At 36.1% G+C, this 17,072-nt stretch overlaps 1 protein-coding gene across 3 annotated transcripts; it reads left to right on the forward strand.

The window, feature by feature from the left end:
- The first annotated feature begins 11,003 nt into the window (after window positions 1-11,003).
- On the forward strand, window positions 11,004-14,911 carry LOC140975903 (glucose-1-phosphate adenylyltransferase large subunit 2, chloroplastic/amyloplastic-like). Of its 3 annotated transcripts, XM_073439833.1 has the most exons (15): window positions 11,004-11,593; window positions 11,775-11,903; window positions 12,113-12,286; window positions 12,439-12,531; window positions 12,617-12,700; window positions 12,787-12,842; window positions 12,937-13,030; window positions 13,156-13,344; window positions 13,452-13,532; window positions 13,643-13,729; window positions 13,803-13,907; window positions 14,080-14,186; window positions 14,286-14,346; window positions 14,474-14,590; window positions 14,694-14,911. In XM_073439833.1, exons 1-14 carry the CDS (start codon window positions 11,363-11,365, stop codon window positions 14,573-14,575), a joined length of 1,593 nt encoding a protein of 530 aa, XP_073295934.1. In that variant the 5' UTR covers window positions 11,004-11,362; the 3' UTR covers window positions 14,576-14,590; window positions 14,694-14,911. The 3 variants fall into 3 exon arrangements, with proteins under 3 accessions (XP_073295934.1, XP_073295933.1, XP_073295935.1); XM_073439832.1 differs by having other exon boundaries at window positions 14,474-14,836; XM_073439834.1 differs by having other exon boundaries at window positions 13,159-13,344; window positions 14,474-14,835.
- The last annotated feature ends 2,161 nt before the right edge of the window (window positions 14,912-17,072 follow it).

Here is a 17,072-nt window from a genome sequence, read left to right on the forward strand (position 1 = left end):
ATTTTGGAGCAGCCATCGTCCCAATCTCAGTTTTTATTTTTATGAATTTTTCTGGAGAGATGTCCAGCTTGGTTCTGACTGATTGAACAGTCTTGACATTGAAGACCTTGAATTTTGACATTTTCTCTGCTGAGTTGCTAATAAGGCCAGAGCTTTTCAGCAAATAGCTGAGCTGCAGTGAGAAACCATTCGACTGCTTGGATGATTGAACCGTTTTCTTCATGATATTAAAGATGATGGTTGACCAGTTCAATCTTGTGCCGGCCTTCATGATGGCAGTCATGATTTGAAACTTCTCTGATGTGTGGGCAGCGAAAGAACCTGTTTTGACGAGAACGCCCTTTGCAACGATGTCAGCCAGTAACTGGATTTCTGCCTTTAGTTTCTTCTTGGGGTCAGACACTTTAATCTTTTTCCCATCAGCAGATAGTAGAGTCTGCATCTCTTCAATATCAGCTATTGTGACCTCAGAGAAATGAGAAGGCCTTCAGTTGGAATTTGAAATAGGGTGCTGAAAAGTTCTTCATCGACAGTCAGCATCTGGTTGTTGACAGTCATGAGGATCTTGCCATCATCAGAAACAGTGCTGTTGACATAAACTTCTTGAATCTCTGTTGGGTAGATGACTTGGGTTGCCAATCCAAAAAAATTTCTTCAGACCAGCAGAGTCGAGCTTCAGAAATACGCTCCTAACAGCTTCATCTGAAACAGATAGAACAAAGTCGAAGTCGATGGCTATTGCGTTGAGAATGAAGGCTGGGGTTTGGCTTGCCATTTGCGTAGATTTAAATCGATAATCAGTTAACATATATGATAAGGTCGGTTAGGTCGAGAACTGAATGATTAGTTAGAAATGAAATTAGTTCAGTTCAAGACGAACTGATAATTGTCTTATCAGTTAACTAACTATAATTCGACGTTCTCCCTAAATACATGCATTAAATATGGTTAAATTATCTCATCCTCAGAGAGTGAAATGTCGATGGTTGACAAAGATCTCTTCATATCCTCCTGTCAATAATGATAATTATGACCCTTCATATGGTTCGAGTTTATAAATACAAGCAAATTGGTTAGTCACAAAATCACTTGAAAATTTTAAACAGATAATAAAATATCAAAGCAGGAGCAAATGGACAAGGCAGGCAGTTCAAGACAGCCGGATATGGCTGAAGAATTCTAGCAGTCCATAGTGGCTGCTAGAAAACTGAAGATGGAGTACCAAGACATTGTCTACCTGGATCAAGCTCTAGGAGCTGCAGTCATTCCTTGAAGGAGGGCTTGTTGCCACGAGGAAACTTGTGGCAACAAAGAAGAAGTATCGACGGCGTCTCGGCGTTGCTCATGTTGCTGACATCTTTAAGGATGAAGTGTCTATCTCCTGATGCTCTTCAAGGAGCTGAAGGTTCTGAGAAGGATCGCCTTCTCATAGGACTTCTTGAAGACCTCCACCGGCAGGTTAAGCGTCTGGCTGACTGGCTGGATGGAGGTAGTAGATAAGGAAATCTCCGATGTAAGATCCAAAAATTATTAATAAATTTTGATTATGTTTAATGCTAGTTTCCTTTTATGCTTTATTATTTCCTGCACTTAATCCTGGAAATGAATCAACATATAACAATATTAAACAGATTAAGATAAATCAATCAATCCAAGAATATTTCGGAAATAAGAAAACTTAGCGTATGGCAGCGGCTTGGTGAATATGTTTGTTGTCTGTTGTTCAGTTGAAATATATTCCAGTCTGATGTCCTTCTTGAGAGCATGATCTCTGATAAAGTGATATCTGACATCGATATGTTTTGTCCTGGATTGTATGTAATCGCAATTGTGCTAGTGTTGTCACAAAATATTGGTGAATCTTCTGCGAGGACTCCATAATCTTTCAGTTGTTGCTGAATCCGAAGCAACTGGGCGCAACAGCTTTCAGCAGCTAGATATTTTGCTTCAGTTGTGGAAGTTGTTATATGGATGTTAGCTTCTTGCTGAACCAGGAAATCAGTCTATCTCCCAGAAACTGACATGATCTACTAGTGTTTTTTCTATCAAGTTTACATCCTGCATAATCTGCATCTGAATAACCAACTAGATTGAAAGACGAGTCCTCAACATACCATAAACCCACATTTTGTGCGCCTTTTAGATATTTCAATATACGTTTGGCAACTGAAAAATAAGATTGTTTAGGATTTGCTTGAAATCTTGCACACATGCAGACATCAAATACATTATCAAGGCGGCTAGCAGTTAGGTAAAGTAAAGAACCTATTAAACCTCTATAGAGTGTCATCCCAACTGATATTCCTCCTTCATCTTTATCTAATTTAATTGATGACCTCATGGGAGTATTTGCAGCTGAACATGTTTCCATACCAAACATCTTAAGCAGTTCCTTCGTATATTTGGTTTGACTGATAAATGTACCAGTTTCCAATTGCTTCACTTGCAGACCAAGAAAGAATGTCAGTTCACCTATCATACTCATCTCGAATTTATCATGCATCATCTTAGCAAATTTCTCGCATAATATGGGGTTAGCTGACCCAAAAATAATGTCATCAACATAAATTTGTACAAGAAAAGTATGATCTTTCTTTGAAAATTTGAACAATGTTTTATCAACTATTCCAACAGTAAAATCATGATCAGTTAAGAATTTTGATAATGTCTCATACCAAGCTCTGGGAGCTTTTTTGAGGCTATACAATGCTTGGTTCAGATGATAAACATGATCTGAAAATGAGTGATTTACATAAATGATCAACATGATCTGAAAATGAGTGATTTACATAACCTGATGTTTGTTCAACATAAACTTCTTCTTATAGCTGACCATTTAAGAATGCACTTTTGACATCTATCTGGTAAACTTTGAAGTTCTTGAAAGAGGCGTATGCTAGGAATATTCTTATTGCTTCCAGTCGAGCAACGGGTGCATAAGTTTCATCATAATCAATTCCTTCCTCTTGTCTGTATCCTTGTGCAACCAACTTGGCTTTGTTGCGCACAACTGAACCATCTTTGTTCAGTTTGTTTTTGTAAACTCATTTTGTACCTATAATCGATTTTGAAAGTGTCTTGGAACTAAAGTCCAGACATTGTTATGGGTAAACTGATTTAGCTCCTCTTGCATAGCATTTATATAGTTTGGATCAATTAGAGCTTCATCAGTTTTCTTTGGTTCAAATTGAGAAACAAATGCAGAATATACAAATAAATTGAACATTTGATTTCTAGTTCTTACCGGATCAGATGAATTACCTATCACCAAATCTTGTGGATGTGATTTACTCCACCTGTAGTTGGAACTTGTTGGATCAATTTCTGTAACTGTTTCAGTTTGTGACTGAACATTTCTTTCAGTTTCAATTGCGGCAGTTTTAGTTGGTATTTGACTATCACGTGTTGTTCCATCAACAGATTGTTAGGAACAACTTCCTGTTCAATTTTCATCCACCACTTCAGGTTCTGGTGTTTGAAGGATGTTTCGATTTATGCGAACTTCTTCTTCACTGTCATCCTCCTAGCTGATTTCTGTTAAGTGATCAGTTAGCTCAACTGGATTAGTTGGCTTATCAGTTAGTGCAGATTCATCAAATACAACATGAATTGATTCTTCTACATTTAGAGTACGCTTATTAAAAACTCTGTAAGCTTTGCTAACTGAGGAGTAACCAAGAAATATTCATTCATCAGATTTAGCATCAAATGTTTTCAGGTAATTTTTGTCATTATTGTGAATAAAACATCTGCAATCAAATTTTTTGAAGTAAGATACCACGCTTTTCTATCCATGTCAGATCTCATATGGCATTTTTAAATGATTTTTAATAATCATTGATATGTCCTGAGTATAACATGTTATGTTTACTGCTTCTGCCCAAAATCTCTGAGATATACCGGAATCAGCAAGCATTGTTCTAGCTGCTTCTTTAAGAGTTCGATTTCTTCTTTCACCTACACTATTTTGCTGAGGCGTTTTAGCTGCTGAGAACTCATGCTGAATTCCAGTATTTTCTAAAAATTTAAAAAGATCTTGATTGACAAATTCAGTCCCTTGATTAGAACTTATTTTATCAATTCCAACTGATTTTTCATTAAAAAGTCTTTTGAAAAGCTTAATCAGTTTTGCAGTTGTATGGTTTTTTGATTTGAGAAAAATTATCCAAGTAAATCTTGAGAAATCATCGACAATTACCAGGGTATATTTCATTCTCCTTAAACTCATGACTGGTATAGGACCAAACAGATCCATATGCATCAATTCTAAGCATCTGGAGGAAGATTTACTTCGCTTATTTTTGGAAAAAGATCTTACTTGTTTACCAAACTGGAATGCTGAACAAATTTTATCATTTGAAAAATCAATCTTAGGCAGACCAGTTATAAGATCATGATTACTCAGATGAACGATGGATTTGAAATTCAAGTGGTTCGATCTTTTATGCCATAACCAGTTCTTATATGAATTGGAAGCTACAAAAAAAACTGGTTTATCTGGTTGAATAGTCCAAATTACTTTGTAAGTATTACCACATCGATTTCTTATCATGATGATATTATCAGTTGAGTTCTTAACTGCGCAAGTGTGATTATTGAACTGAACTGAAAATTTATTCTCTCACAACTGACTGATGCTAATAAGATTATATTTTAAATTATCAACTAGTAGAACATCATCAATAATAATGTTACTGTTGGAACGTTTTATGTTTGCAATCTTTACTTAATTTTGATGTTAAGAAAACTTGTTATTGTGTTTCTAATAATCTACCTTAAGTGCGCAGAAAATTGGAACTGAAATAATCAGTTGACAGCCCAAACTGAAGACTATCGGATACGCCAACTGAACGCACCAATTGATTTTATGAACTGAACAAAATCCAACTGATGTATCTTAAATCAATTCAACTGACTAATCAGCTGAAAGGTAGTTCAGCAGGAAACCTTCAGAAGCCCGATCAGCTAATGAAGTGTTCAACTGATAAAGAGCCCAGTTGATAGTTCAACTGAACTAGTGAAATCAGCTCAGCTGACGAGCCAACTGATCTCACCTCTTTGACTGCAGACCACTTCATCTAACAAGTTCTGAAATTCAGTTAGAAGCAATCAAGTTGCGGAACACGACAGTTAACATTATTGGAATCTAGCTGTGCGCAAAGGTACATAAGCTTTTGTCCAGTCAAAGGACAATAATGGACCGAGCAGCAAAGCTTAAAGACAAATTGTTCCAGAAGAGATGTCGAAAAAAGACGAGACACAAACTCCAAGGAACGCATTGGCATACGGTCATCTTGCTGCTATAAATACGGGCCAAGATCACCAGCAAACATAGAGAGAGTGTGGAAAAACAAGAAGAGCATGCTTACTATTCATCAGCTTTCAAGAAGCATTACGCCCAGTTGTGAGAGAACAATTCAAGATATATCAGCTTAGTACAGAAGCTATTTTCCCTCAGCGTGTGAGAACACCTTCGGGTTGTTATCATTGTTCAGTTCTCACACACGCACACACCACCACCCAAATTACAGTCTTGCTCAAAGATATTAAACTTGTGTATGTTGTATTTGACACACAGACGTTAAATAAGTGTTGGCTGGAAGATGTTGCCTTCAGTCTAGAGTAAGGGTTCAGTTAGGCAGTAGTGTAAGTCCTAAGCTGTGTAGGATTTATACAATCAGTTGTATAAATCTAAGTCTTCTAGTGTATCCTACCCGAAGAGGTAGAAGGGGTGACGTAGGAGCAGTTGAAGTCTCCGAACATCCATAACCATATCTTGTGTTATTTATCTGTTTAACTGCTTGTTTTGTTCTTAACTTATTTGATCAGTTCATTTCTATTCGTAACTGAACTGATAGATGCCAGAACTGATCTCATGTGATCTTCAGTTATTCAGTTGCACATGATATACAATATATCAGTTTCCTTAACGAATGATTATTTCGAGTGCCTTCCGCTTGGTTTGAAAATAAAACTCGATCTAATTCATCGGTGCACACATTCTTAGAACACGAGCTATTACAGCTCTTGAAGAATATTGTGTTTAAAACACCTGGTGCCCAGCACACGATCCAACATTTACCATAGATAAGCTTACCCTTATCCATGGTTCTACATTTTGAGTTGTCTCCAAAACTGATTTTTGAACCAGAATACTTAATCAGTTGGGATAGCAAATCAATATCTCCTGTCATGTGTCGTGAGGATCCACTGTCCAGATACCAAATTGAATCTTTTGTTGTTGTGCATGTTACCTGCAATCACACATAATGAATAAATTTAGTACCCACATCTATTTGGGTCCTAAATTGATTAGTCTTTTAGGAACCCAGACTTGTATCAGTTAAACTGACTTTCTAGTTGCTGTGTTCTAGATAGTTTTTCCCTGCTTGTGTGTGCTTGATGTGTCGTGTGCAGATGAAAAAAATATGAGTTTTAACCTTGTTCAACTGGTTGTTCATCCGACATCTTTTCTGAACAGGCTTATTGTTATAATAATTGAAATAGCCACTCTTAGAGTTCTGGTTTTTATAGCTGAACCGTTTAGGTGACCAGCTTCGCAAATCATTTCAACTCGTAGGGTTGTATTCGATTCAATACTTCTTAGCCTTGTTCTTATTTTCAATCGGTTGCTCAACTGGTTTACGTAGTTCTTAATGTTCATGTACTATAGCTGATTTTACAAAGTGAATGTACTTCCCTTGGCACATATTCAGCTTTTGCTTAGTATCACTGGTAGAATATTCATCTTGACAGCCTAAACCAGTTTTATATGTAACTGATTTATGTAAATCTTGCATTTCAGTCAAGGAGACTGATGACTTATTCCAAGCTTGAATCAGATCAGTTTTTCTTGAATTTTCAAGTTTCAGCTGCTGAATCATAAATCGGTTCTCACTCATTTCAGCTTTCAGCTTAGCAATCTCCCTCTTTAGACTCAATAGTTCAACTGATTCATCGGTTTCATTTTTATTGTCTTGGGGATCAGTTTGCTTTGCTTTGGCCTTCTCAAACGAGAGAGCAAGCTTGTGATACTCATTGACCATGTAGTGTAGTGTGGAAATAAGTTCGTCCCGCGTAAATTCAGTTGAACTGAAATCAAATACATGCATATTGTTTGATTCCAGTTCTGTATCATCAGCCATCAGGCACTTTACTTCTTCTTCATCACTGGAGCTGCTCGAGCTCTCAGATTCTGATTCATCACTGTCAGTTTCTGCCCATTTGGACTTAATTTCTTCTGCTAACAGGACTTCATGCTTCTTTTTGAATAATATCTTATCATCTTTAGCTCTCCTCCTATGCTCAAATGACTTCTTTACCTTTTCTTGAACATCGACGATCCTTCTTTGGCTTAGGACAGTCAGCAATGAAGTGTCCAGTTTTGCCACAGTTATAGAAAGAATTTGGTTCTTCCTTGGAGATGTTCTTGTGAGATTGTCTTTGGAATGAACCTTAGTTCTTTCTCATGAATCTCCCAAACTTCTTGATGAACAATGACATGACATCATTGCTCAGCTATTCTACAGATTTTTCAACTGAACCAGTTGGTTCAAGTTTCATTGCGCTGAGGGCAGTTGTGACTGGTGGAGTTTATGGTTCTCCCTCTCTAGTCTGTAGTTCAAACTCGTAAGCTTTGAGATCAGCAAATAAATGGTGTAGTTCCATCTTGTTCAGGTCTCTGGATTCTTTCATTGTCGTTATCTTAATGTCACATTCTTTGGGAAGACCACGAATAACCTTCAATGCAATTTCCTTATTTGAATACACTCTCCCAAGTGTGTTCGGTTCATTGATGATGCTGCTAACTCATTCATCAAACTCATTCATTGACTCTTCAGTCTTCATCTTGATATTATCAAAATTTTGTACAGTAACTGAGAGTTTGTTTTCTTTCGTTTGCTCGTTGCCTTCACAAAACTGGATCAGTTTTTCTCAAATTTCTTTAGCTGTTTTGCACATCTTGATTTTGCTGAATGTGATCTTATCCAATGTTTTATATAAAATATCCTTCGCTATATTGTCCAGATTTGCTTTTCTCTTGTCTTCAGTAGTCCACTTTTCTCGTGGTTTTTCAATACGGTGAGGTGCTCCATCATTTATAGCAATAGCTGTTTTAGCTTTCATTATCTTCATGGGTTTGTCAGTTATAACGTACCACATGTCATCGTCTTGTGCAGCTAAATGAGCATGCATTATGATTTTCCAATCATCAAACTCTTGTCTTGAGAACATAGGAATTTTATTGAAAGACGACATGGTAATCGGGCGTATAAATGAAAAGTATCTAGGAACAAGATTGCAACTACTCTGATACCACTTGTTAGGATCGGTTTGAAGGGTCAAAGTGTTTAGAAAGGGAGGTTGAATAAACACTTTAGAATTTTTGATTCTTTTTCGATAATGGTGAATCAGTTTAGTGATAAACCGAATTCAGGAATCTTGTTGTCGATATCAGTCAGTTCACTAGTTTAAGTACGGAAATAAACTAATTGATAGATTGAATACTCAACGTATAACTGGAAAAAAAAAGAACACAAAGATTTTATGAATGTTCGAAGACTTTAAATGCTCCTACTTCACCCCTTCTATTACAAGATTAGATTTCCCACTAAAAGACTTTGATTAATTACAGAAGCTGTGATAACCCACTTCAGTTTAGACTTAAACATTATCAAACTGAAACTTTTAGTTCTTTTACAATTTATCAGCATACAACTGATTTCTTTCTTAGCACAACTGATCTTAGAAGATCGAATACAACAGTGTAATGTGCTAGTATTTTAGCACAAATGATAGTCTGAAAGTTATGAATGTTTATGTGAAGTGTGAGCTTTTCTGTATGAATATCTTAACTAAACGTGTATAACTGAATTCGAAAGTCAATCAGAGTAATTGTCAAAAGTTTTTATCTCAGTTGAACTCCTAGGCTATTTATAGGCTTTGTTTCCAAAGGTAACATTGAATGCATTAATTAATACTTATCCATTGATTCGTCCTTTCTGAATATGTCAAAATTCTTCTGACAATAGTACACTGTGACAGTCTGCTATGCGGCGCTCCTTCTGATAGTCGCAGTCTGCTGCGTACGACTTGTCGGTTGGTAGCTGCACTTTAACTGCTGACGTGTCAAACTGATTATCAATTGACTATGTAGCCGATCAGTTGAACTAATTGTATGACTGATCAGTTCCAACTGATTCAGTTAGCTTAGATCAGTTCGATTGCCTCCGATTATTTTACTCATTAATTATCAGTTCGGGCAACTTTAGTTTAGGTACTTTCGGTTTGAATTAATTCAGTTGAGCCGATCAGTTCTGCAACCTTCGAAGAATTTATTTTTCAAACTCAGAAACTTTGATTCTAACAATTTTAAAAGAGATAGCACCACCATTGAGCTTGAATACAAATCTAGAAGTTGATTTCGAATCATCCACATCTGATTGGAAGTTAAAGCCAGTATAACTTTCCAATTTTAATTCTCTACTCCCGTAAATCTTGAACATGTTCTTAGTTATTCTTAGGTACTTAAAAATATCTTTTACAGATTTCCAATGTAATGGACCGAGATTCGATTGATATCTGCTTGCAACACTCGGTGCAAATCAAATATTACGCTGAGAAAATATCATACCATACATTATACTGCCTATAGCAGACGCATATGAGATGTGGCTTATGGTTTCTATCTCATCGCCAATCTTAGGGCACTTAGACTTAGAGAGAGTCACACCATGATATATTAGGAGATATCCTCTCTTGGACTACTCCATAGAAAATCTCCTCAGTATCATATCGATATAAATGGATTGGGTGAGCACTAGCATGCTCATTGATCTATCCCTATAGATCTGTATTCCTAATACATAGGATGCTTCACCCATATTCTTAATGGAGAATTACTAGCTAACCACACTTTAATTGATTGAAACGTCCCTACATCATTTTCAATGAGTAATATGTCATCAACATAAAGTATTATGAATGTACTGCACTCCCACTAACCTTCTTGTATACAAATGGTTTTTTGGGTTTTTAACAAAGTCAAAATCTTTGATAGTGTTGTCAAATATGAGGTTCTAGCTCATTGATGCCTATTTGAACCCATAGATGGATCTATGAAGTTTGCATATTTTATACTCACTTCCAACTGATGTGAACTCTTCAGGTTGGGACATGTAAATCTCTTCCTTCATGTCACCATTAAGGAACACTGTCTTCACACCCATCTACCATATTTCATAATCATACCATTCTGATATGGCAAGCAATATGCTAATGGACTTGAACATTGTGACTGGAGAAAATGTTTTCTCATAGTCAATAACTTGCCTTTGAGTATATCGTTTTGCTATCAATCTTGCTTTGAAGGTTATCACCCTCCTATCAACCCAAATTTTCTTTTGTAAATTCATTTGTTTTCTATGGAAACAATTCCCTGAGGTGGATCTACTAAGGACCAGGAGATTATTGATTACAACGATAAAATATTTTTATATTGATCAAACCGGCTTGAAAAGTTCTTGAAAGGACTGGATTCGTTTACTGACCTAATCTATATCATAAGTCATAGTCCAACCCGTGCACCAATTCATCATGCGCATGTATATTCTCGTTTGTATATGATCGAGATATCAAAGTGTTGGGAAAAATAATTACCCGCATTGGTTGAACGATTTAAATATATAATATTTTGTTAACCAATTAAATTTTTTATGAGATTTTAGAGTAAAATCAAAATAATATAGGGTTTTTTTTTTCTCATTTACCCAAAATAATATAGAGAGTTGGATGTTTTGTATTGCAAAAATAAAACCAAAATATATTTTGTACTTTCTCATAAGCTGCGGTTGCTCAAGAACATGCACTCATTAATTCCATGCAAAATACTAACTTTTTAAAAAAAAACAAAATATTGCAACTCTTCCAAGAATTTATGCACTATTTAAAATTCACCAATTTCGAGGATTCTTGTTAGATTCACAAGCCACTAATACCGAACTAACCCGAAATTTTTCAATGAGTCGTTTGATAATGATATCCTTGAAACTGAAACCTTCTCCTCTCGGCTCTCACTACTAATCTTCACATAAATTATACGCAAGATCTTTCTTATTATCATTTTATTTTTTGTGCAAGTCTTGATTCTTGATTTAATATCTTAAAAGGGTACCCTTTTTTGTGATCATCCTAAGAAAAGTGTGTTTTTTTTAATCTAAGTTTTTTGAGTTTCCTCATATTTTGGAGTTAATTTCACTCTGCAGATAGCTGATGTTAACTTGGTTTCGCAATAATTTTCTCAAAGATTGAAGATTTTCTTGGGGAGTGGTTTCAAAGTTTTTAATTATCTTTTTGTATAGAAATGGATTCTTGCTTTGCCACCATGAAAACTGATATTGTGCTACCAATGCAAATCAACAATGGTTTAAGACGTCAGAATAATGGGGTTTTGGGGGAGAAAAGAAGAGGGAGCATGGAGAACCAAGCGTTTGGGGCACGGATTTGGAAGAAGTTGAGCGAAAAGAGGAGAAGAAACTTAAAGCCCGGAATCGCATTTTCGGTTCTAACTCATGATTTTGACAAGAAGTTTGAGGTAAGGTAACGCAAATAACACGAGATTCGTATTCGTCTAAGATGTTATTAGTTCGAGAAATGGTAGTTATAGATAACTCATGAATCGACTTTTCTGATCCCACTTCTGCTATCATTTTAATGATACATGTTGCATATGTGTGCACAAATTAATTGGATCATCCCATGAATATTGATCTCAGGCATTTGAGTCATCATTGTTTTTCGAAGAGCCGCCGAAAGCAGATCCCAAAACGGTAGCTTCGGTCATTCTAGGTGGAGGTGCCGGAACTCGCCTGTTTCCTCTCACAAGTCAAAGAGCTAAACCAGCAGTAAGATATTTTTTAAGCTTCACTTTCTTGTTTAAATGTGTATATCTATTCAAATTATGATTTGTATCAGAGGAAAGTGAGAAAATAGTACTAAAAAAATGAAATGTTCCACAAAAAAAAGGCCTAATATTTTTATGAGGCGTGTGGATTTAAGATTTGTAGTTTATTTGTTCTGGTTTCACATCAGATTTATGTTATGATTTGTGCAGGTTCCCATTGGAGGATGCTATAGGCTAATAGATGTACCTATGAGCAACTGCATCAACAGTGGTATAAGAAAGATTTTCATACTGACTCAGTTCAATTCTTTCTCATTGAATCGACACCTTGCTCGGACGTATAATTTTGGGAATGGAGTGAATTTTGGTGATGGTTTTGTGGAGGTGAGATGCATGATTTTATATTGTATGCGAAATGTTTGGACTCGAGCTTATAGTTGGTTCGATCACAGATGCGAACCTAGAAATTTGGACGCCGTGGAATATTTTCATCTATTTTTTACCAACCGTTATCAGTAAGTGTACTGTTCAAACAGGTACTGGCTGCAACTCAGACACCAGGGGAAGCTGGAAAAAGATGGTTTCAAGGAACGGCAGACGCTGTTCGACGGTTTACATGGGTATTTGAGGTTTGCTCTTCAGTTTTCTTGAGTATCATTAGCTTAGACATGTCATAGTTTTCGTTTGTTTCATGGGAAACTGCTACATTTGTAGGATGCTAAAAACAAAAATATTGAGCATATACTAATCTTATCTGGGGATCATCTTTATCGAATGGATTACATGGACTTTGTTCAGGTGCTCTTAACGAGTTTAATTTTTGTTTAACGAAAATCGTTTCGCATTAAATGTGCGCATCTCTTTGATGTAAAATGTTGTTGCAGAAACATATAGATACCAGTGCAGACATTACAGTTTCTTGTGTACCTATGGACCATAGGTATGTTTATGACCAATGCATGGAAAATCATGTTTCAGAAAGTATTTCCATGATTTTTTTATGAGTGTTTTTAGTTCTGTTTCCTGAGTTGCAGCCGAGCATCGGATTATGGACTGATGAAAATCGATAAAACAGGGCGTGTCATTCAGTTTACTGAGAAACCGAAGGGCTCAGCTCTGAAAGCAATGGTAATCAGTTCACTGAAGTAAAAATCCAACTTATGCTTTTTTTCTTGTTACCTTCAAGTTGCCAACTTACTTTCGGTTTTTCACTTGTGTCGTTTTCATTCTTTGCACAATACAACAATGGTAAGAAGCAAGTTGACACATCTCTGCTGGGGCTTTCTCATCAAGAGGCTATACGATCTCCTTACATTGCATCGATGGGTGTTTACGTGTTCAGAACAGACGTCTTGCTAAAGCTTTTAAAATGGAAGTATCCATCTTGCAATGACTTCGGGTCGGAGATCATTCCATCAGCCGTAAAGGATCACAATGTTCAGGTGTGATACAGCATTCCACCACTGCTTAGTTAAACCGTCTGGCTGGTTAATTTTTTGGTCTCGTTTCAAGATTCATGGACAAATTTCTTGATTCATCATTGTATTAGGCATTCCTATTTAATGACTACTGGGAGGACATTGGAACCATGAAGTCTTTCTTCAATGCCAACATGGCCCTCACCGAGCAGGTAAATATTACCGACCTTTCCGCGTCTTTGCTTATCAGAGCTTGTTGTTTTTGAAGCACACTAATTGCAGCAAGATGGACAGTGCCCTCCTTTTTTTGTCTCTTATGCAGCCTTCGAAGTTCGATTTTAACGATCCTAAGACACCTTTCTATACATCTCCGAGGTTCTTACCACCTACTAAAGTTGAAAAATGCAGGGTATGGTGAGCTTTGGTAGCTGTGTTTCTATCTTCATGTTTCACCATATCTGATAAACATGTTCTCTATTCAGATAGTTGATGCAATAGTTTCACATGGTTGCTTCTTAAGGGAATGTAGCATCGAGCACTCTATAGTAGGCGTGAGGTCACGTTTAGACTACGGGGTCGAGCTCAAGGTAAAATTTTTGTTATTGGGGTAGGTCTGTCCAATGTCAGATATATCATATATACACTGCAACATGTCTTAGTTGATGTTCTTGCTTATCCACGAAAAGTTTCGAATTAGACAAGAATTTCAAACCAACAAACAAACATGAGTATTGAAAGCAGAATGGATCTTTGTTTCAGGATACAATGATGATGGGTGCAGATTATTATCAAACCGAATACGAAATCGCATCTCTTCTAGCACAGGGAAAGGCTCCTATTGGAGTTGGGAGAAATACAAAAATCAGGTATTTTATAACAATATGGTATTAAAAATCATCATTTTCTTGGAGTCTTGTTGCCTTTGTGAGTTCATGACTCGATCTTGTTTATGCTTTTTCTTCCAGTAACTGTATAATCGACAAGAATGCAAAGATAGGGAAGGATGTGATTATTGCAAATACAGATGTAAGTTCCTTTGTTAGGCTTATCTATGATTCGCAGTAAGCGTCTGCAAATGCATTTCAAGTACTAAGAATGTATTTTAGGCCATGATAAGAACTTAGATACTGGTACAACATTCGGAACGCTGCAGGGCGTCGAAGAAGCAGATAGGCCATCTGAAGGATTTTACATAAGATCCGGGATCACGATCATATCTAAGAACTCGACTATAAAGGATGGAATGGTCATATAAACATTAAGAACCACGGTATAGCTATGAAGCTCATACACTGTTGTTCTGCTTATTTCTATTCCTGTGAAATTCATAAATGAAGTAGTTAATGGTGGAGTTAGCTTTGTTCTTTTTGCAGTGACGAATCTTGTATGTGTTCTTAAGAGAAGGAATTTGTCCACATTTTGAGGCCACAAAGGGGCGTGGAAACAGATAAGACCTCTTGAATGAAAATGGAGAAGAGAAGTAATTCCTGTTATTTAGGAATCGTTAGTCAATCTTATTTCCGACATGAGCCATTGACAATTGAATCCGATTTTGACTATTATTTTGATAAATGATCCTGATCTATTCCGAATCTTATTTGCGACAAAGTTATCAAACCACCATAACCGATAAATAAATTTCCTGTTCGATAGTCTTTTTCGAACAACTGCATGGGCAGGCCACACCATCCTTCCCATTTTTCCTGAAAACTCTAGCTTTAAACTTGTTTCATCCTTAACCACCTGTAGTTATTATTCCCACAAAACAACAATTAAAATATGTAAGTTGTAATGCCTGAGATATTACAACTATAAAATAGTATTGCNTTCCACCGAACTCAGTAGAAGGCAGAGAAACAGACGAGAAGTGAGAGAAAAGAGTTGATACGATTTTTGATTTTCTTTTTGATCGTGCGACTTATCGGTTTATCCAATCGACGAACCGACTTCAGTTCTGGGATCGTTGACACAAGGTCTTTGATTTGAGGTATAAATTTTATAGTTTTGGTGATGTTTGAAATTCGTCGATTTTTTGGAATAAATCCGATAAATTGTTAAATCATACTGAAATTGAAGATTGCTGAATAGTGTATGATTTTAACGAAGTAGAGAATATTATAGTGGTGTTATTTTGAATTATTCTCCATTTATTATAATTACGTATTTTTAATCGTTGGACTGAGATTGGAGAGTTGTTTGTCAGTTGTTATTAATTCTGATTATATATTCGGAGTCTACGAAGTATAGGCTACATGTTGATATAAAGTTTTCCTAATTTGACGGATGTTGTAAAATAGCCTATTATTTGAAGTTAATTAATTATGGTGTATTTGATGGTAGTATTGTGAATTAAATACACTATAATATTAAATTGATGAAAGATAAGAATTTATAATCGAGTTTTATATTTTGTTGAATTAAATTAATTGTTGTTGGGCTATTTGATTTGTATATTGAGACTGTGATGATTGTGTTGATACGGTGACAATGATCTGATAATTGTTGTTGAATTATTTAGATACAACACAAGCCTCGGGATCAAAGAAATAGCCAGATTATATATATACTCGATTACCAGGTACGTGTTGACGTACGAGCATATGTTGTTATTGTTTAGTATTGATGAATACTATTGTGTTGAACGATGATAAATCACTGGTATTGGGTGATTTGATATTATATATGTTGTTGTTTATTATCGTTGATATTGTTGGCTGTCGTTTGTTGGGAGACGTCACGTTGATGGTGTTCGTTCGACGATATTGCTGTCGCCGGTGCTGGGGTGCGACGTATCGTCGATGTTATTCGTTCAACGATATTGCTGTCGCCGGAGTAGGGGTGCGACGTATCGTTGATGGTATTCGTTCGACGATATTGTTGTCGCTGGTGTTGTGGTGCGACGTATCGTCGATGTTGTTGTTGCAGTGGTATGAGAGTGATGACGTTGATATCGTTGGTGGTTTGATTGTCCAAAGACAACAAAGGGAGTATTTCTGTTATCATTACAGTTATATTTTATATTGTTGATAATATAACTGTTATATATTACGATGATGATTGTTGTGTATGCTCACCCTTTGGGGGCTGTTTCTGTTTGACAGGTTACAGGACTATGCCGTGAGACAGGATAGTGGTGAAGGGTTAGGTGTGTCTAGTCAAACAGTCCTGTAGTTGATAGTAGATAAAAACAGTATAGTTATTGTCTTATTTGAGTTGTATGTGTGTATGTATTATACTGTTTCTGCTGCATTGACGTAGATAGTGTGTTGATTGCACTATTTTGTCGTATATGCATTATATTATTACGTCGTTGAAAAGGAGAAAATTTTTATGCATATGACGTCACGTGTTGTATGATTACGTGGCGAGGTTTGGGACGCCACTTAAGTTCTTATTATTAAAAAAAAACTAACAAATTACTTTTATTAAACGGCATGTAGAGAACTTGCATACTACATAACTTGCATTGTTTATTAAATCCAGAACGATGAAAAAAGTTATCACAGTCTGATATAATATTATTTTGGTTTATGAAGTAACGTACACTTCTCGAAATTGTCGAAATAACTCGTGTTTTTAGGGATATATGTGTACTCAATATTTGAAAACGCGAGAACTTCATAGTTTTTTTTTTCTTGGAAGGCTTTTAACGTGATTTCATGTGGATAGTGAATGTGATTAACTTTATTATTTAAATGATCGTTTATACAACATATAATTTTTTTAGTCGACTTAGTTTAATGTTTATGAAC

Source organism: Primulina huaijiensis, chromosome 4 (genome assembly GCF_012295235.1).
Source record: "Primulina huaijiensis isolate GDHJ02 chromosome 4, ASM1229523v2, whole genome shotgun sequence".
Lineage (NCBI taxonomy): Eukaryota > Viridiplantae > Streptophyta > Magnoliopsida > Lamiales > Gesneriaceae > Primulina > Primulina huaijiensis.